Source organism: Primulina huaijiensis, chromosome 1 (assembly GCF_012295235.1).
Source record: "Primulina huaijiensis isolate GDHJ02 chromosome 1, ASM1229523v2, whole genome shotgun sequence".
Classification (NCBI taxonomy): Eukaryota; Viridiplantae; Streptophyta; class Magnoliopsida; order Lamiales; family Gesneriaceae; genus Primulina; species Primulina huaijiensis.
In genome coordinates, this window is record NC_133306.1 from 19,039,296 (window position 1) to 19,060,324 (window position 21,029).

Consider the following 21,029-nt stretch of genomic DNA (forward strand, 5'->3'; position numbering starts at 1 on the left):
ATATATTAATTTAAACGGATATTCGGGTCGGGTGTGGGTCGGATTATATCAAACCCGCCTCCATACCCGAACCCGAAAATCCTCATACCCAATTACCCAATTATTTAATCGGATCTAAAAATCCCTCCATATCGTCTTCTATTCGAGTCGGGTATCGGATCCTCGGGGTTCGGAGACGTGAGCATTTGGTGGGAGGGGTGGAGGACTGAAGGAGGTGGGATAGGTAGTAGTCCATTTCTAATTCTATGCATCCCCCATTTCGGTATCGTAATTCCAAAGAGTCTCGCCCATTTTCAGTCACTATTTTTAATTTTTGGTCTGAAGTAAGGTATCGTTCTCATGGGAAAAAGCCGTTCTTGGGATCTTAATTACTATATATAATCACCAACCCATTTCATATTTTCTCTGGTTTTTGCTGTTTTATATATGCGTTAGGATTTACGTTTCTTGAATGAAGATTATATTCATTGGGTGAATTTTTTACCTCTGAAAATCTAGGTATTCTAATTGTTTGGGGCCATGGATTTGCTGGCAACATCCGAAGGCCAATTATTTGTTGGTGTCGCTGTTGGTCTAGTTGCTGTTGGGGTTGCATATTTCTTGTTATCCCCCAAGAAGCCAAAAGGTTAGGTGATTTATTTGGCGATAGAACAGGTGTGTATATTTTTGTGTTTTATTTATGAGGTGTCTGGGTTTTTTCAAGTCCGGTAGTTTACTTGGGGCTTAAAAGCATTCCTTTTGATTTGTTGGATCTTCTTTTAGCCTAAAGATTTAATTTTTCCAAGTTATGGACACATTCCTCGTTAAAATATAACATATCTCCCATCGTCTGAAACTTTTTTGGTGCTAGTGTTTTTGTATCCCTGTTCTCGTAGTTGAACTCGAACCTTACATGATATGGTGAGCACCACTTTTAGATCTTGGATGTTTAATTGTATAATTTGATTCGTGTCTCCAACATTTAGATATTTGGGACTATTGGCTTCTAAAACTCTGCAAATAAATTCAACGTCTTCTCTATTATTTGGGGTTATGGGGTGTTCCATTATTGATACTTTATATCTGCCAATTCAAATATGGTAAAACTTCTTTGGGATGCTCGAGGACATATTTGAATGCATATTTGTCTTTATTTTGACTTGGTATCTTTGTGCGTGACAGTGTGCTTGGATCCTGATAAGTTCAAGGAGTTTAAGCTTGTCAAGAAAACACAAATCAGCCATAATGTGGCAACGTTCAAATTTGCCCTTCCTTCGCCCACGTCTGTCATGGGCCTTCCCATTGGAAAACACATCAGCTGCAGGTATCTTGTGGCAGAATTTAAATAAATGATCATTTTATTGAATTATTATGTGTTTCTGGCGCATAAGTCCCATCTTTTTTTAGTTAGAACAAGAAGCAAAATTTGATTTGATTATTTCACGCATTCAAATTTATGTCCTATTTTTGTTGTAGGGGTAAGGATAGTCAAGGTGAAGAGGTCATCAAACCATATACTCCGACTACTTTGGATTCTGATGTTGGATATTTTGAGTTAGTTATAAAGGTGGATTCCCTATTTTTCGCCCTTCTTTTATTTTCCATGGATGAAGATATGATAATCTATCGTTATCTTTCTGCTGGCTCACTAGTTTTTTTTTTTTTTTTAATATTTGTAAAGATGTATCCTCAAGGAAGAATGTCACACCATTTCCGAGAAATGCGTGAAGGTGATTATCTCTCTGTGAAAGGACCAAAGGTACATTCTTTCTCAATATGCTTTCTTTAACCCTAAGAGGCAACATTAAATCTTTGAAGAATGAAATGAAAAATTAAAGAAAAAAGTTTGTTGGTCTCATATCACGCCTGAAAGTCTAAGTTGTTGCAGTAATGGGATTGCGCAAGGCCTAAGAAATTTCACATTCTTTTCTCCCTGTATTTTTGGTACACATTATTTTACATTTGTCTTTGACATATATTCCTCTAGGTTGAATGTTTGACATGCGCGAGATACAGAATTTAGATTCACGACAGCCATTCTAAACAGTCGATAGTCAATAGATCATTGATGAATCCGTAGCTAACTTCGAATTGTGGTATTCGACTGGCTTAGTTTTTGTATTCACATGTTTCTTTCTTTCTTTTGAAAGTGGTATCACATTGTCTTGGTTACTTTTTTTTATACATGCAGTTGGTTCCACATATACATGCTTCAAACCTCCTAGTTGAATTGAGAAGCTCTTTTTTATAGGGTCGATTCAATTATAAACCAGGCCAGGTGAGAGCGTTTGGAATGCTTGCTGGAGGCTCTGGACTTACACCAATGTTCCAGGTTAAACTCTTCAGTATTAAGAATCTTCTTTTTATTTCTTTCTTTAGATATAATGATAAGATGAAATTTAAAATTTTTTCTTTTCATTTTTTTGGTTTAGGTTACTCGAGCAATTCTTGAAAACCCCACCGACAGAACAAAGGTGCATTTAATTTATGCTAATGTTACCTTGGAGGACATTTTGCTGAAGGTAATTTCTGAATCTCGATGTACTGTCCATTTGAATGCTGCATGCAAGTGAAGTTTGTAAATTTACCGACCCCTTCCAGCAAGGGTGTAAAAGCAATGCTAATTAAACCTTCATGGAATTTTTTTTGTAATGCTGACCAAACCTTTAAGGTGTAATTGTAATCCTCGAACCTGATGGTGTGTGTTTGTATCTAGACAAAAACTCGTAGGGTGTTTGTTTTGTGTTATAAATGTTGGAATAAGTATAAGAATTTCAATTTGTGTTTGATAAGGTATTTTTGTGCTTCTTGGTCGCAGGATAAGTTGGATAGCCTTGCTAAAAATTACCCTGACAGTTTCAAAGTTTACTACGTCCTTAATCAGGTAAATAAATTGAATGTTTCTTTATGCTATTTATTGTAGAATTTCGAATATTTACGTTCTACTTGGATTTGATTTGCGATTCTCAATGTGACTTCTTTCGTCTTCTTTGTGACTGTAATCGCTAACAAACTAAGCCATTTGTTAACAACTCCACGTTTGGCTGTAGAAAGTTGCAAGAGTTAACTGAATAAAGAGTTGTTAGCACTTAGTTTTTTCTTATATAATCTGTTGCAATCCATATTGCAATGATTTCTCTGCTGGAAGCTATTCCTCCAATAGGATTTCAAGGGTTTGCTCGATTGAGTGGTCAAACTGGACATTTCCTCGATCTGTTTTAGCTTCTTGGTTATTGCTGTTTTTCTGGAAAGTAATTAAAAGAAGCTTAGGATTTGGGAATTTTTGTTATTAACATCATTAATCCTCAAATGGAAAAAAAATTGTCAAATTCATGCATACGATTTCTTAAAATTTTGATTTTGTCCTCTAAAATATGAATTATTATGTGCTTTTTTACCTGCCTAAATAGCTATATTTGTTGGTTGCTATTGAACTTATACAGCCTCCAGAAGAATGGAATGGTGGCGTGGGGTTCGTCTCGAAGGAAATGATTCAAGCTCACTGCCCTGCACCAGCCTCTGATATCCAGGTTTGGAATTCAGCCATGTTAGATAAATCACTAAACGTGATGGAAGAAAATTCAAGAGCTAAGTTTAACGATATGATTCTGCAGATTCTTAGATGTGGCCCTCCACCGATGAACAAAGCCATGGCTGGCCATCTCGACGCTCTTGGATACACCTCCGAGATGCAATTCCAATTCTAACTTCTCCTGACATCTCGCCTTTATTTAGACGTGACTTAGTCTAATTTTTTGGGGGAGATATTCTAGATTTGCACGTTGTACCGTTGGGATTTTGTGAACTTTATGACAATCAGAATGGTTGAATTTTTCCGGGGTTATCATGTTATTGTTGAGATTGATTTATCAACAAAATATATCATTACACGTGAAGGCTGCATGTATTTCGACTTCTCGATAGATACATCTTGCCATCTTGGGTTGTTCTCTGAAGCTATTGCTTGTCTGTTGTGTTTGGCTTCTGTCCTCCGTCTGTGTGTAATTGGATACTTCGTATTGGTTCAAGGTTGATTTTTTCTTTTTTCTTTTTAATTAAAGAACACATTTTTTAGACGAAAGCACCTTTCTTTCCCCACTAAGAAATAGAGCTGGTTGTGTTATAAGCTTCTTAGAATGTTTTATCATTATAATTTTAAAATCAAATGAGAAATAAGTAAGAAAAAAATCCATTAGAAGTTCTGATCATTTCGATTTTTTTGCGCTGTCAATTCTTTTTCATTTTTTGAATTATCCATTGAGCTCTGGACCTTAACTTCTAACGTTATCAGATTTACTTTAATCAAGATTATACCTAAACAAGTTTCTTGACTTAGACATCACACAAAATACCCTTCAAATTATATAGAGATGGGTTGTGATTGATCATTTTTCGGTTCAAAATTGGATGTTCTCAACTTAAATGTGAGCGGGGTATTTTTTTTTAACTTCGATCAACTCTTTTTTTTTAAATACCTCATTTTTTTAACTCAAAATATTTTCATAGGTTTAAGGCACAAAAGTGTATAAAAAAAAGCATATCATTAGTAGTTACAAAAAGAACTTAATTATATGGGACAAAAATCTGTACGATCTAGATTATGCCATTGGTGAATGCCCTGGATGGCAAGGAAATGAGCAAATAAAATTTCCGAATAAAGTTAATTAATGGAGTCTCCAGTGAGAACTGATGGTCTCCAAAATCCAGGCGGACTACTGGAAGTGTAATGCAATTAGAACAACAATATGCACAACATATACTTCAGCAAGGAGGGAAGGGAACTTACCCAGAAATTGACGAGCTTTTGCAAAAAGAAACACTCCTCGATCATCTCGCACAACTTCATTAAAAATAAAGGTATGCGTTTTCCAGTTGCTTTGTGAAGAGTTGAACTCCCGCGGATGACATGACACGGCTATCTTGCCGCTGGGATCACCTGAGGAAAGGCTGTAAATCACAAACATGACCATTAGAAAAGGGGTCGGAGGTGAGCTCCAGTGCATCCCTACGACCCTCAAGTTAGGTACTTGTAAAAGGTGCATCTGACTAAGAACTGCAAAAAAAATACTAAACGCAAATAGAACACGAGATGATGAAAACCTGCTATTTATAGGGAGGAAAAAGTTACCTATAAAGTTTTTTGATCGCAAAACTTGTAGTATTATTGAGATTGAGAAATATCCTTGGTTACAAGTTTTACAAACCAATAAGGAAAGTCATCGGGCTTCCAAGTAAAGGAAGTTGGGTGAGAAATAGCAAAAGATGCCAGTGAATCTGCAACGACATTCACCGTGCGCCGAATGTGATTTAAGGTGGTTCCGTTATGTTCACCGAAGGATCGTCAGATATATTGAGCATAGGTACCAACATAGCTAAGGTCCTCATCTATATGGGTGACTGCTTGCACTTCCAATAGAGATTCTGATGTGATTTGATTGATAAGGAGATTATGTTTCCTTGCAATCTTCATTCCTATATCAATGGCGGCCAGTTCTCCATAGACGATCGAAGAAGGCTTCCGAATCTTCGTCCCGAAAGCTATCAATGGTTGGCCTTCATGGTTACGAACCACTCCTCCTACAGCAAAGTCGTTCATGTTCTCATTATAAGCTGCATCAACATCTAGCCTTAATTCATTAACCTGTGGTGCCGTCCATGTCTTCGGTGAGTTTCCTGACGTATCAATTTTTCCATTCAGCAACCTCACTCGTTGGGCCTCTTGGAATTCTCGCAGCAGCGCGTCACTCCAATTCACGCTAATTCCCTTTCCGAGTGTTCCTTGGTTATGTACGAGATTGAGTCATTCACGCCACATCGCATAAGTGTTTATAGTGAATAGTTCAAAGTCCATACGGCTTAGCTTGTCCTTCATCCAACTGAAGATATCAAACACCTCCAAAAATTGTACCTGTTTCAACAAGGGAAAAAAATGAGGCGTCTTCCAGCAGCCTTTAACCAATGAACAAGAGAATAATGCATGAGTTGTATCATATCCGAAGTGGCATAATGGGCAGCTGCCAGTTATCGGGACGTGGTGAGCCATTAGATTGACTGATGTCGGGATAATATTGTGAAAAATGCGCCACCAGAATACTCGGACTTTTGGGGGTACCGACATAGACCAAATGAATTTCCACTTCTTTGAGTGAATCTCCGAGCTATGGTCCGGTGGTTCATAGAATCCAATTTCCCTCTTATATCCTTCTCTGACCGAATATCTACCTTTTGGATCATAGGCCCAATATATGAAGTCCTCGTGGTTCGAGTGGTATATCGGAATATCTAACACTTTCTGTTGCCACATGAGGAGGAAAAGAGTCAAGCACAATCTGTTCATTCCACTGTCCATTCAGAATAAGGGAGCTGACTTTGTCATACGTATCACTGTACTGTGGAGGCTTTGGTTGCACGTCCCTGCCAGGTATCCATCGACTTGCAAAAGTGTCAATTCGTTCCCCATTTCGTACGTGCCAATATAAGCCTTTTTCCAAGAGGGGGCGACTCCACAGTAGTGATCTCCAGATGTAAGAAGGGTTACTTCCAAGTGAGGCATGCAAGATATCTTGATATTTATAATAACGTGCTTTAAGAACACGGGCAACCAGCGACTCAGGGAACTGTAAAACCCGCCATATTTGTTTCGCTAGCAGTGCTTTGTTGAACGTCTCGAGATGGCGGAAGCCCAGTCCACCTATAAACTTTGGTTTGTAAAGAGCTTTCCAAGATTTCCAGTGCATTCTATTTTTTCCGACGTCCATACCCCACCAGAAGTTAGCACAAGCTCTCTCGATCTCTTCACATATTGATTTTGGGATACGAAAGCATATGTAGCCGGTCTCGGGGACATTACTGGTCTCTATCAAAGATATTTTTTTTTGTGTGCTTGATTCAAATATACAGTCGAACGATCATCGCTCTCACCTACGTCGTCCAAATAATACATATCTTGAAGGATTTGGTTTTCCTTTACAGATGAAGGTCACATCAAGCCCTGCACCAAGGTTGACACATGATCACATTCATTAAGATCTCCTCAATCAAGATGAATGCACCTTTTGCACCTGCAGAGTCATGGCTTTATATCTATACCCGAGTTATAGATTAAACGGTCGAGCTCTCCGTCCGTGTTGGCAAACCATTTGTTAAGATTAGAACTTGAACCTAACTCAACCCCAAAAACTAGCTCATTTATAAAAAAAAACATTTTAATACTCCCCCTCAAACATGGAATAGATCAAGTATTCCGAGCTTGTATGATAGATATAGGTGTTGGCTCTTGCTCAACGCTTTTGTTAACAAGTCCGTTGGTTGTTGGTATGTAGGCATGTGCGACATCTCGATTAGCTTGTCCCGAATCTTTTCTCGAATTAGATGACAATCGATTTCTATATTCTTCGTTCTTTCGTGATACAACGGGTTAGCTGCAATATGCAGAGTGAAGTTTACGGGTGACCCAATTATGAGCAGAACGGGTGGCCCAACTATGGAATGTCCAACATATAATGGTAGAAGCCAAAAAACCAAAATGAATTGAACGATTCGGTTAAAAAATGTTTTTTTTTTTTTTGGTTTTTGGGTGGACCGAATTTTTTGTTAAAAAATTATTGTTTTTTATTTATAGTTATTAAATAGCTTTTTTTGAGATCAACTCAGGATCGTTCAAGTTTTTCCTTGAAAAGTAATCAAGTATTTGCAATAAAAAAATATTTTAAAATTTCGAATAAATGAATTAAATTTGTAATTTCAAGTAACTAAGTTTATTTATCTTTTTTAAATATATAAATGATTGTTATAATATTTATTATATCAAAATGACTTAATTAAAAAAATTTAAAACTACTTAAGTTATTAATTAAGTGAACCTTAGAGCGGATTTTTATAACACTGAGTTTAAAATATATGTGTAAATATATATCTACTACGACAATAAATTGAAAATGAAAAATATTTATATTGGAAAATGAAAATTATATTTAAAATTTTAAAATGTTGTAGCTGTTATTTTCAAATTTTATAATATAACATCTAACTCAAAAATACAAATAAAGTGTTGATTATTTAAATATAACATATAAATTATTAAATATAACCTCTCACTAAATATATTTAAATATAATTTTAAAAAAAAATGGAACCAAACGGAAAATATTAAAATTTAAAAGCGAACTCTGAACACGCCTAGAGCTATCACTGGGCCCAGGCTTCTTGTGCCAAACCGACCTCACCCATGTTATGAAAAATTATCCCAACGATCATATTATTTGGACAAATAGCATTTTACACCCTCGTGAAAGTCTAAACCCCATTTATAAAAATTATGAGATTAATTGCCCATTGATTTCACAATCGAGTTTTTTCCATTTTTCAAATCTTTCAACTGGAGATCCGGTTTGCCCCATATTCTTTATTAAACAATAGTAACAGTGTGTTTGATTCTTTCAAAATATGGTTTTGGAATTGGATTTGGAAATTGAAGTATTTGAAATTCCATTTGGTATTTGGTTTAAAATTTAAAAATGATATTTACAAATAAACGAATGAATAAGATTAAATTTTTTTAGCATTAGAAAATTAGAAAAAAAGAATAAAAAAATATAGATGATATGAAATAAAAGTTGATGAATTTTGATGTTAGAGTGAAGTAACAATAATCAGTGGAGTAAAATTTGAAAGAATATATATTTTTTGTATTTTTGTCTATAAATAGTTAGCAATAATAATTTTTAGTGTTATATATGAAATTCGATATCCGTGTAACTAAGTCGGAGCAAAACAGTTTTTATAATATGATAAACTTTGTAATATAGTAAATGTTTATTACATAGTAAAGATATTATATAGTAAAGATATATAAAATAAAATTTAAAATATATATTGTTTTTCTTAAATTCATAGAGACTAAGCTTAATGTAAGAGAGTCCGCTGGCCGCTTCTTATACCCCTCGCAAGGGAAAATCGAAATCACCAAAGAAAAACGCAAATGATTGGAGGTCAATTTCATCAACATGGCCACCCCCTTAGTTATGTAATTTTCTTGGTGCTCGGTTTTTTTCCCCTTCATTGACCTTTTCTCTCTCAATCTCCTTGTCATTATTTCTCCATTTTTCCAGATGTATGTTGCTCTCTAGCTTATTTTCTTGAATGTTTTCGTTGAGTCGACTGTTTGAAACCAAATGCCATCTGGGTTTTGTTGCTTGTTGCGTTTTTCATTCGAGGAACCCGGTTTCTTGCATTGATTATCAGCTCTTTTCTGTTCTACTCCGAATTACTGTTTATGTAAGAGTGTTGGATTTGTTATATCAGATTCTTTATTGTGTTGGGTTATCTGGTGTGTGTCAGTGCATGCGACCTACTTTAAAATGTGATTCTTGATGAAGTGTTATACAGTTGGGCATATTACTTCCCCTTTTCCATGCCTAGATTTTCTCTGAATTTCCAGTCTTCGTAATTATAGAAATCAAGGGAGCAACGGTGTTTGAAATTTGGTTCGGTCTTGCTCCAACTTTTTTTTTATTATCGAATTTAGACTTATTGGGGATATAATGTCGAAAATGGGGTTCTTTACTCATAGATATTTGTTCCTTTTTTTCTTATTAGCATTAGCAGTGTTCGTATTAACTTGGTTGTTAGTGTTAAGGTCGACTGGCCGAACTTATTCTATTGACTATTCCAAGTTTCTTTCCATGGCAAAAATTAATAATCTTGACGGAAACCTACCAGCCAGAGCTCCATATAATAAAGAAGCTGTGATCTTTAGTAGAAATTCAAGAAAATGTGGTTCTAGTCAGCAGATTCTCAGGGTTTTCATGTATGACTTGCCATCAGAGTTCCATTTTAATCTGTTGGGTTGGAAAGGCCGGGAAAGGGGTGTTGTTTGGCCGGATATTCGTTCCGAGGTCCCTGACTACCCTGGTGGATTGAATTTGCAGCATAGCATAGAATATTGGCTGACTCTGGATCTCCTGAACTCTGAATTTACCAAAGACTTGGGAGGCCGCAGTGCTATTAGAGTACATAATTCTAGCGAAGCTGATGTTGTGTTTGTTCCTTTCTTTTCATCCATTTGCTATAATAGGTACTCAAAGCTGAAGCCAAACCAGAAAAGGAGTACTAATAATTTATTACAGGAAAAATTGGTTACTTTTTTGACGGCTCAGCATGAATGGAAAAGATCTGGTGGAAATGATCATATCATCATTGCCCACCACCCGAATAGCCTTTTAGATGCTAGAACGAAGCTCTGGCCTGCAATATTTGTTCTTTCAGATTTCGGAAGGTATCCTCCAACTATTGCTAATGTTGAGAAAGACGTAATTGCGCCTTACAGGCATGTTGTTGGAAGTTATACAGATGATGCATCTGATTTTGATAGTCGCAAGACGTTGCTCTATTTCCAAGGGGCTATTTATCGAAAAGAAGTAAGAAACCTTTGTTCCTTAGATATATGCATGTATCTCTGAGGCAAAATACTTGTATATTTTACACGCAGCTTTGAGTATTGCAACATGTGCTGGATTCCTAAAAGTTATGTCCCATCAGATTTAGTTCTTACTGATAGGTTAAATTGTGTTTGATTAGAAACTAAAGGATATGATTTTTGTGGTTTCTTCTTGTTTGTCAATTCATACTTGGTATTTAAGTTGCTAACCGACCGTGTTCGGAAGATATTTTATCACTTATGTCTTGGCTAATATGCATTATTTGTAGTTATTTAATCTTCAGTGTTAAAAATGAATGAATCCCTATGACATTGCCATTGTTTTTTGTTAATAGAAATTTGATGATGCTTGTGGCAAATTGCTAAGTTAGTATGATATTTTACTCATCCTTGGAACAGTTAGCTTCAGGATTTCTTTAATTGAACTACGTCAAACACTTTCTTGGCTACTTTCAGGGCGGCATAATTCGTCAAGAATTGTATTACATGCTGAAAAATGAAAAGGGTGTGCACTTCGCATTTGGAAGTGTTCAAAAAGATGGTATCAAACAAGCTTCCACTGGTATGCGCTCATCCAAATTCTGCCTCAACATAGCAGGCGACACTCCATCATCAAACCGTCTATTTGATGCCATAGCTAGCCACTGTGTACCTGTCATTATCAGCGATGAAATTGAGCTTCCGTACGAAGATGTTCTTGACTATTCAGAATTCTGTGTGTTTGTCCGTGCATCTGATGCTCTCAAAGAAAAATTCCTACTAAACCTTGTCCGGAACATTACCAAGGCAGACTGGACCAGAATGTGGGAAAGACTAAAAGAAGTTGAAAACTTTTATAAGTTTCAGTATCCGTCACTAGCAAATGATGCTGTCCAGATGATATGGCAGGCCGTTTCACGAAAAATTCCTGCTGTCAAGCTAAAGATTCACAAGGCTGGTCGATTTTTTTCAAGCAAACACCCCTAGAGAAGAAGGTATTAAGTCTGTTGCTGTACCTAGAAATCTTGCTTGATTGATTATCGGGCTTTATGCTCCCTCCACTTTTTTGGAGATGAAATAGATGAGTATTAGATTTTAGTTTGTTCTATTTGTTCATTCTTTTAGCCAATGGGTTAATAAATTTTGTAGGTTCTAGCCTCTGGGATGACATAGATTCTTTGTTAAATTAATTATTGGTAAGAACCAAGCATATCCTGCATCTTCGTTACGTTTGTCGCAAGCATTTCACTTGGTTAATCTTAATCTATATATTGTAAATTGTTCAACGCCAAAAGTCTCGTTCCAGATAGCTGAAAAATGCATTTAGGCTCTAGTTATGAATATTCATATTTTGATAAAAATCACATTTCAGACTAAAAATATATACATATAACGTATTTATCCTTCTATACATTCCAAATTTAAGCTTCAAGCTTTGAACATTTAAATTGGGTCAAGAGATTAGAATGAAGCCAAAATAAGACATCGTGAACTGCAAAGCCTCGACTCAAAGCAAGCAAATCAAATTCCACACAAAGTGAGGATGAAATAAGCCACAAAAAATCCTCACACAATTCGTTTTTCTCAAGTTCAACCAAACGTCTCGATGAGGAAACCTTTATAGATGCTCATAAACTTGGCCACAAAAGCTGCAAGATAAATCAAGCGAAAGAAATGAAATAAATTCAGAAATTGCTTCAGTGGGAAACTGCTAATCTCTATATTTCAATATTTCTAACGTTGCTGTAGCCTGTAAGATCAAGTCCGAAAGATGGTACATAAAGAAATTAACTAATATGCACTGAATTATACGTACGGAGGATAAGATGTCCTTCCATTACAAATCAAACGATGCCATTGTACAGATGGATTTTGATAACAACTAAACGATGCAAATTGTAACATTGGAGAGGTTAGGTATGGATAATGGTCAAGGAAGATAAATGCATGGCATGCATACCTTCAACATGAAATATTGCTTTCTGGCCAAGACGTAATCTGTGTTCCTGAGAATGAGAAGTTTATTAAATACATAAAACATGCAATTCCTGGTATAGAATTTTACAACAGTTAATCATCAGTTCAATTCATTGATGAAATGAGTAACAGACGATATTTTAATCCATTACAACATAACACTGGCTGTTAGATTTTTTTGGCAGTACAAGCACCGCATGTGGACATTATACCCAGAACAAGAATTGGGAACTACGGCCTCCAATACCAAAATCATTTTAAAACTGCCAAATAAGTTCAGGGGAAGAATTTAATAAAAAGAACTAAAACAGCAAGAACAAAATAATTTTCCTGGGAAGTATCCCTACAATAGTTAAAATTGAGATGCTTCTTAATTATGGAAAATGGCAGAATAAAACAGAAATGAACAGACCTTATACTCCAGAGCAAGAGCATTAGATTTTTATAACGTCTGACAGAGAAGAAAACTATGGACTAGACTCTTTCACTTACATAATATGCAGCCCAATAAGAGATCTCACGCTTTAGTTCAGAATCCAATTTCTTCAACAGTTCATAAACCAACCTCTGTAGAAAAATCAAAATATTCAACTCACAACTGCAAATATGCATAATAAATTTGTTCAACTCGAGGTAGAGGTAATAAAGAGAGTAGAATATGGAACCTTTAAAATGATCTCTGGAGGAATGCAATTAATGAGTAGTTCATACAGCTTTCCTCGGACCTCAAACAACCTAAAAAAATAACTCAAATTAAAAAGATTTGTTCCAACATAAACAATAAGGTGAAACACCACAAATACACAAAACTGCCGACAGGAAAGGCATTATTGCATTAACAGGGCTACTTCATTATGGTAGAGGTTCTTTCTGCAGTTACATTAAGTTCATTGAACTAAGCTAATGTCCTGTGCTTTACTGATTAAAATGGTCTGCCGATAACACATTCCTTTAGTTCAGTTGTCAGTTTAGTTTTTTCCACTATACATGTACCTCAAGAAGCATTTGGCTGCCAACATCTGGAAAGAACCTCATCCGACAAAGGGCCAAATATATACAATAAAAAGGAAACACAAATATTGTGATGGCAAAAAAACAAGGCAAGATAGAAGACTAAGCGCACATGGTTTAACAGAAATTTATCTGCAAACATGGATATTACAGAGTACAAAAATAACCCGGTTGAAGTTCGTCCCTTAGAGACATGATTTCCGTTTCCTTGTCATCAACATTACTCATCTTTTACTAAAACAATGTCACATGAAAAATATAACTATAAGAACACATTTGGTCCACAAATCATTAGAGAAACAGTAAGGTGATCCAAATTTGAACAGTTCCAGAAACAAAAAAAAATCCTTGAGCCAAGAAATATAATGCCAAACCATTTAGGACTCTGCTCCTTGAATATGTTTGATGCTATTTCAGAAACGCATTCCTCCCAATCCATTGGAGGTATCACTTGTTTGTTTGTGAAAGGGTACCTTACGGAAAAGAGCACACTCACAATTTTAGTGTTTAATGTAGAATTGCTTATTAACATAGCTGCATTCAGCACTAAAGTAAAACTCAACTGTTGGACACGACAAGTGTCAAACAACAATATTGCCCTCTCAGACTCCTATTAGATTGCTGTACTACGCGATCGGCAAATCCAGATGGCAGTTGCAGCCCTTCTTTCTTGCCACAATAAATTCCAACACCTTTACAATCTGACGTTGAAAATGAATTCATTATTCGGAGCAAATAACAGAAAAGGTCAAGATGTAGAAAGAAAAATTAGAGGAACTGATCTACTATTTAGAATTATCAGTTGACATGTATAGCAGACTATATTTAAGATAAAGATTTAGCTGTATAACAGTTGTTATCAATCTCTAAATCATGTCTAAAATTTCAATTAACAGCATAATACAGTTCAAAAAAGGTATGTAATAAGAAAAAAGGAGGACGTTTTTAGTTGCTAAAAGAGTGTTCAACTAATTTCAGATACATAAGATTGGATGTTTTTTTTTTTAAAAAAAAATCCAAATACCAAAGACTCATGCAGCACTATACCGACTGCAGTAACATAACAGCAGTCTCCTCAGACAGGTAAAAGAGAAAAATAAAAACACAGAAAACTGAAATAATTATACAAAATCAACACAAGAAACATCCAATATAAGAACTGCTAAAAAAGATTTAAAAACATGAAACCCTTGTTTACTAAGAAGCATAGAATAAATCCAAATACCAAAGACTCATGCAGCACTTTACCGACTGCAGTAACATAACAGCAGTTTCCTTAGACAGGTAAAAGAGAGAAATAAAAACACAGAAAACTGAAATAATTATTCAAAATCAACACAAGAAACATCCAATATAAGAACTGCTAAAAAAGATTTAAAAACATGGAACCCTTGTTTACTAAGAAGCATAGAATAAAAGCATCACGGAGACATGCATAATATACTTCCTACGTTAGGTTGATTTGCTCCAACATTATAGAGAAAATAGATAGATCCTTATGAGGCTATTGTTTATGGAGCAACTAAAAACATTGAAGAGTCACCGATCTCCCCTTCTGTTGGAGCATTTATTCGCATATTCAAACAACAAAATCGGACCGCTTCAGTAACCTTGGAGGAGCCGTTGCAGCATAGGATTAGTCTACAAAATGCACTGTATTTCTCCATTGTTCTTCAGAGAGAGTGCTGGGCTTCTCTTGACAGTTTGTCAACCTCATTTAGCACTAGAACTACAGTTCAACATAACTTGTCATTAAATGAAAGAGATTTTTAAAAAATATGATGAACTTTAAGTTATCCAGGAACCAAGAACTTATTGAATTCACCTTTTCGATAATGTTTTAATCCAGCAATTCAAAGGACGGTGATTTAGAATAGCAATTTAATGAATGAATATATACTGTCCGCCTATTCCAAGAAGGGCATAACTGACATGGAATGAACTACCTTTGAAACCTTTTTTCCCCTTTAGTGTCAATAGGTCGATTTTTGGCCATATCCTTAATTATTTCTTGAACTACATATCGGTCTTGAAACCCTGCATCACTGGGATTGAATTCCACATGGTGTGTGCATGACAAAGTTGTAAGCTCTACTTCGATAGATCTGGTTCCAGCCTGGGCAACAAATCATCAATTTTTATGGCAGCAAATCAATAGGAAGCACGGAAGTAATTTATTGTGATACCAACGCAATTGAGACATCTTACTGTTCATTCTATTAGCCAAAATAAAGCTCTTAAACTAGTGACATCGATGGTTACATGCAAGGGGAGATAGTAAACAGAAAATTGATCAGAAACAGCCACATGTTTTTTTAGCCTTCTGCACATCCTATCATAACTTGAACCAAAATATGAATGATCTTACAAACAATACTACTAACTTCCCACGTCTTCTGACCGGTAGAATATTTAATAACTTCTCTTACTCTATGCTTCTAATATCCCCTCACTTAAGTTTGCAAACTAAAGGGAGATAGAGTTCTGTAACTAATATTCTATCGCCAATAAGATTTAAAAGTAACAATTGCCTAAGCAACTACTTGAGAACTCTGAAAGCCATTTGAGATTGAAATGTCTTTAAATCTCTCCCGGCCTGTGTAAAAACAATGATGTTGGTTCAAAGCTCTTATGCAAGCCAGATTTGGCTCAAACTGAATTATGACATATGTGTATGATTTTGCGAACAACAAAAATTCTTCTGATCACTAGCAATGAATAATATCAGGAACATCTTGGTAAACATGTTAGTCTTTAATCTATATTCCATTTCTCTGAATAACCGGAAATCAAGATATTAGGGAAACCAACTAATCTAGGGTAAAGTAGCCAATAGTAAGCCAACTTGTTTTAACAACACTTAATAGTAGCTGGACCAGAGATTTCTAAAGAGTTCCTTAGCATTTGACCAATGATACCTATTTTCGGAAAATCATAGTTTTTCGAGGAAAGAAATGATCCTTATTCTCATGGAATAGGTATAAAGCAATTCATATAATATCAACTGTGAGATGCAAATACTTACATCGAATTTCCAAATCTTGTTCTCTACTTTCACCTGGAGGGCAACATGTAAATTTATGAAGATATATTTTACTGTCATTCAACTAAACTTCCAATGTTGGTGGATAAGCATCATAATTTTTTCTCTCTCACCTCAGGGACTATTAGATATAATACCTGCAATCAGATTTCATATTTAAGTAGTAGTTATTCTGTTAAATAGCAGTTAATTAGTTAACATGTATATAAATAGATAGAAGCGTATGGATGTAATACACCGAACTCATTCTCTCCTCAATCAGTAAAATGAATTGGTTGGATTCAATTATCTCTGCTTCTTCTTTGTAATATGGTATGAGTGGTGGTTCGGCTCGACATCGCACATTCTTCGATCCGATCCTGATTGGCGATTTCCTTATTCAATTTCCAGAAATTTTTGCTCTCACTCACCTCTTGATTTGTGGCGAACACTAACTCTGCTGCGTGGAATTTACCACTCCGATATGCCGTTGACGAACCTTTGAGCCCTTATTTTTTACATCACTCAGATAATCCGGGGCTCATCCTTGTCTTGCAACCGCTCACCGGTGAAAATTTTGCATCAAGGAGTCTGGGAATCAAGAACAAACTGGGATTTATTGACCGATCAATTCCCAAGCCATCAGAATCTGAACTGAATTTGGTAAGTACGTGGATTCGCAACAACAACATAGTCGGCTATTAAATTCAGTATCCAAGGACATCTCCGCGAGTATCTTATTCGCAGAATCTGTTGCTGAAATCTGGAAAGACCTTACAGATCGGTTTCAACAGAACAATGGACCTAGAATCTTTCAACTTCGTAGAGATTTAATTAATCTTCATCAAGATCAGGATCCGATCAGTGTCTACTTCACCAAGATCAAGGCGCTTTGGGAAGAACAAAACCAATTTCGTCCCATGTGTAATTGTGGGAAGTGCATCTGCAACGGGGTCAAGAACATTGATGCCTATGTTACACTATGGCGTTTCTCATGGCCTCAATGACTCTTTTGCTCAAGTTAGGAGTCAAATTTTGCTTCTCGATCCTCTGCCACCTATTAATCGAGTTTTTTCCTTGGTTGTACAAGAAGAAAGGCAAAGAACCATTGAAGTCAATCCAACACCGCAATTCCAAACAATGGCATGACATTTGTACTTAAAGGTGAGCAGTCTCAGCTCCAAATTAACAACAGTGCACAACAAAAATTTCAAAAAGGCAGGCCTTCTGCACTTGCAATGCTCCTGGTCATACGGTTGAAATGTGCTACATGATACATGGCTATCCACCCGGATACAAGCATCGAACCAAACATGTGAATAGGAGTTCTTCTGCCCCTGTGAATCAAATTTCTGGGTAGATGCCTCCATCTGAAGCCCATGGCAAACCTGAAGCTTCCGCTCCAAACATCTTCCAAATCTTTGACAAGAATCAAATGGAACAATTCATGGCCATGTTTGTATAACATATTTTCGCTACTGACAAGAAAGATAACCAACAAGATGGTGCGACTAATTATCCTGCCACAAGTACTTGTTTCTCCATCTTGGTCCCTAGTATATTGAATTATTCTTCGTGTTGGATCTTCGATTCCAGAGCATCTAGACATATTTGTTCCAATGCAAATGCTTTCATGTCTCTTAAGGCAGTTGGTAATTCATGAGTAACTTTGCCTAATCATGAATACATCAATGTCAAATTCTTTGGCGATGTTCGATTGGGATCTCCTTTGGTTCTTTTAGACGTACTTTACATACAAGAGTTCAGATTTAACTTACTCTCTTTATGCTCTCTTATTGCCAACACACAAACTGGGATCAGTTTCTATCATAATTTCTTTACCATCCTGGAAGCCACAACTGAGAGAATGATTGGCAAAGCTAAAATGATAAGCAGGTCTCTATGTTCTGGATGTTAACTCATCATTTCCAGATATCTCTAATCAAGTTGAAATATTAGTATGGCATAGTCGTCTTGGACACCCTTCGATGAAGGTTTACAGAGTTTAAAAACTCATTTGCACTTTGACATCGGGTTTTTTGCGTATGTGAGTGTCGGAGAGATAAAGATCTAACAACTACTTTATATGGACACGGGGGTAGCTTGCTTTGGTTTAACTGCCAACCGTGCGGTTTCAATGTCCCAGAACCAGTAGTTGAACCAAAACGATCTTCTACACACAAAGCAGAAGATTGCGAGCTCTCGGATTATTGTGGTGGGATAGGTGTTTGAGTGTGTGATACATGTAGTCGTTGTTCATATGAGATACAGTATGAGGATGATGGTTATAGCGTAGGCCATCTTACGAGAGAAATGTTGGTATTTGAAACCACGAAAAAGCATATATTTGGAAAGCGTGAAGAAGTTATGGAAGATACTGTCGTTGGTTGTGCAAGAGACGAGTATCTACACTAATGGAATCCTAGGACTTGATAGCGGTAGGGTTTCTCTACTTAAGCAAAGATCTTTCTCCAAATTTTCTTACTGCTTAAGCTACTATGATGATAGGTCATACCCATATAATAATTTAATCACAGGGCATCAAGCTAAGCAGCTGCGATATGGATCTCCTTTGATTATTCAAGGTAAGTATTATATAAATTTAGTAAGCATCCGAATCAGGAAAACTTTGTTAGATATCGACACTAGTATTTTAAAGAGAAATCCAGATACTTACTCCGGTGGGATGGTGGTGGACATGGGCTCTAGTTTAAGCTTTCCTAACTCAAGTCGAGTATTGAAAATTTGAGACGGGAATGATGAATGTAGTGACTTCTTCTTTGGTCCGAAGCTAGAGCATTATGGTCAAGAACCACACCAGGTTGTGCTAGTTCGAAGAGATGGATAGAGATTCAGACAAATTTCCTACCGTCCAATTTCAATTTGAAAATGATCCACTCTTGGAAGTGGAAGAGCAGAGTTTATTTCAACAGGTTATAGTGGAGGATTTTTGCCTAACATTTATGCAGTCAGAGCCGGTATTAAAGAACGATTTTAGTATTCTAGGTACTTTAATACAGTTGGGTTACTACATCGCATATGATCTAGAAAAAATGATGTTTTCGTTCCAGCAGATAGCTTGCGATGAAATAGATGGATATGTGCACATTGAGCTATAGCATTTATCAGCAACAAAATCGAGCTTCGACACTGAAATATTGACTATTCAGAATTTTGTGACTATCTGATAATATCTAACTAGTTTTTGTTGGTTGTTTAGTCATAATCTTGCTTTGTGTATGTTTCACAATCTTACTCTTTATCAAGTTCTATTAAGTTCATTAAAGTGGTCCAAATTAGTATAAAAATTTTCATAGTATAATGCCAAATTAACCGCATAGGACTCTGCTTCTTGATTGTTTAAAGCAAAAGAGCAAAAACTACACTTAATTTAAATGCATATTATTATTAATTAACTGTAGTAATATCTTATCAATAAGAGAATCAAGAGATGAATTCATGGAAAAAGGAAAGAAAAGAATATATTGATTTATTTTGCTGATCCTTTCTTTTTTCCATTAATTCATCTCTTGATTCTCTTATTGATAAGATATTACTACAATTAATTAATGATAATATGCATTTAAATTAAGTGTGGTTGTGCTCTTTTGCTTTAAACAATCAAGAAACAGAGTCCTATGCGGTTAATTTGGCACTACACTTATGGAATTTTTTATACTAATTTGGACCACTCTAATGAACTTAATAAAATCTGATAAAAAGTAGGATTGTGAAACATACACAAAGAAAAATTATGACTAAACAACCAACAAAAAACTAATTAGATATTATCAGATAGTCACAGAATTCTGAATAGTCAACATTTCAGTGTCGAAGCTCGATTTTGTTGCTGATAAATGCTATAGCTCATTGTGCACATATCCATCTATTTCATCGCAAGCCATCTGCTGGAACGGAAACATCATTTTTTCTAGATCATATGCGATGTAGTAACCCAACTATATTAAAATACCTAGAATACTAAAGTCGTTCTTTAATACCGGCTCTGACTGCATAAATGTTAGGCAAAAATTCTCCACTGTAACCTGTTGAAATAAACTCCGCTCATCCACTTCCAAGAATGCATCATTTTCAAACTGAAATTGGACGGTAGGAAATTTGTCTAAATCTCTATCCATCTCTTCGAAGTAGCACAACCTGGTGTGGTTCTTGACCATAATGCTCTAGCTTCGAATAAAAGAAGAAGTCACTACATTCATAATTCCCGTATCAAATTTTCAATACTCGACTTGAGTTAGGAAAGCTTAAACTGGAGCCCATGTCCACCACCATCCCACCAGAGTAAGTATTTGGATTTCTCTTTAAAATACTAGCGTCGATATCTAACAAAGTTTTCTCCGATTCGGATTCTTATTAAATTTATATAATACTCACCTTGAATAATCAAAGGAGATCCATACCGGAGCTGCTTAGCTTGATGCCCTATGATTAAAGTGTTGTATAGGTATGACCTATCATCATAGTAGCCTAAGTAGTAAGAAAATTTGGAGAAAGATTTTGTTTCAGTTGAGAAACCCTACTGCTACTGAATCCTAGGATTCCATTAGTGTAGATACTCGTCTTTCTCACACAACCAATGTCAATATCTTCCATAACTTCTTC

At 35.9% G+C, this 21,029-nt stretch overlaps 1 protein-coding gene, 1 long non-coding RNA gene and 2 pseudogenes across 5 annotated transcripts; 2 read left to right on the plus strand and 2 right to left on the minus strand.

Moving 5' to 3' along the window:
• Positions 1 to 153: 153 nt before the first annotated feature.
• On the plus strand, positions 154 to 3,935 carry LOC140982557 (NADH--cytochrome b5 reductase 1-like). Of its 3 annotated transcripts, none has more exons than XM_073449124.1 (10): positions 154 to 223; positions 499 to 625; positions 1,162 to 1,303; positions 1,456 to 1,546; positions 1,661 to 1,738; positions 2,231 to 2,311; positions 2,412 to 2,501; positions 2,798 to 2,863; positions 3,423 to 3,509; positions 3,594 to 3,935. In XM_073449124.1, the coding sequence occupies exons 2-10, from the start codon at positions 520 to 522 to the stop codon at positions 3,684 to 3,686; spliced, it is 834 nt and encodes a 277-aa protein (XP_073305225.1). In that variant the 5' UTR covers positions 154 to 223; positions 499 to 519; the 3' UTR covers positions 3,687 to 3,935. The 3 variants fall into 3 exon arrangements, with proteins under 3 accessions (XP_073305225.1, XP_073305218.1, XP_073305232.1); XM_073449117.1 differs by having other exon boundaries at positions 184 to 328; XM_073449131.1 differs by lacking the exon at positions 154 to 223 and adding an exon at positions 251 to 323.
• A 4,810-nt stretch (positions 3,936 to 8,745) lies between these two features.
• On the plus strand, positions 8,746 to 11,631 carry LOC140982549 (probable arabinosyltransferase ARAD1; annotated as a pseudogene).
• Positions 11,632 to 11,746: 115 nt separating this feature from the next.
• On the minus strand, positions 11,747 to 14,107 carry LOC140972035 (replication factor C subunit 3-like; annotated as a pseudogene).
• An 825-nt stretch (positions 14,108 to 14,932) lies between these two features.
• Positions 14,933 to 19,677, minus strand: LOC140982577 (uncharacterized). 2 transcript variants are annotated; one of them, XR_012176308.1, is made up of 4 exons: positions 16,664 to 19,677; positions 16,410 to 16,564; positions 15,331 to 15,500; positions 14,933 to 15,113 (listed from the first exon to the last, which is right to left on the minus strand). It is a non-coding gene; the product is annotated as an uncharacterized lncRNA (long non-coding RNA). The 2 variants fall into 2 exon arrangements; XR_012176306.1 differs by having other exon boundaries at positions 16,410 to 19,575.
• Positions 19,678 to 21,029: the final 1,352 nt, after the last annotated feature.

What these genes read in the sequence shown, in the direction of transcription:
- LOC140982557 (XM_073449124.1), top strand. Translation starts at nt 520, where the DNA reads ATGGATTTGCTGGCAACATCCGAAGGCCAATTATTTGTTGGTGTCGCT. An exon ending in ATTTTGAGTTAGTTATAAAG is followed by an intron (nt 1,547 to 1,660) that starts GTGGATTCCCTA and finishes ATATTTGTAAAG; the next exon opens with ATGTATCCTCAAGGAAGAAT. An exon ending in CACCAGCCTCTGATATCCAG is followed by an intron (nt 3,510 to 3,593) that starts GTTTGGAATTCA and finishes ATGATTCTGCAG; the next exon opens with ATTCTTAGATGTGGCCCTCC.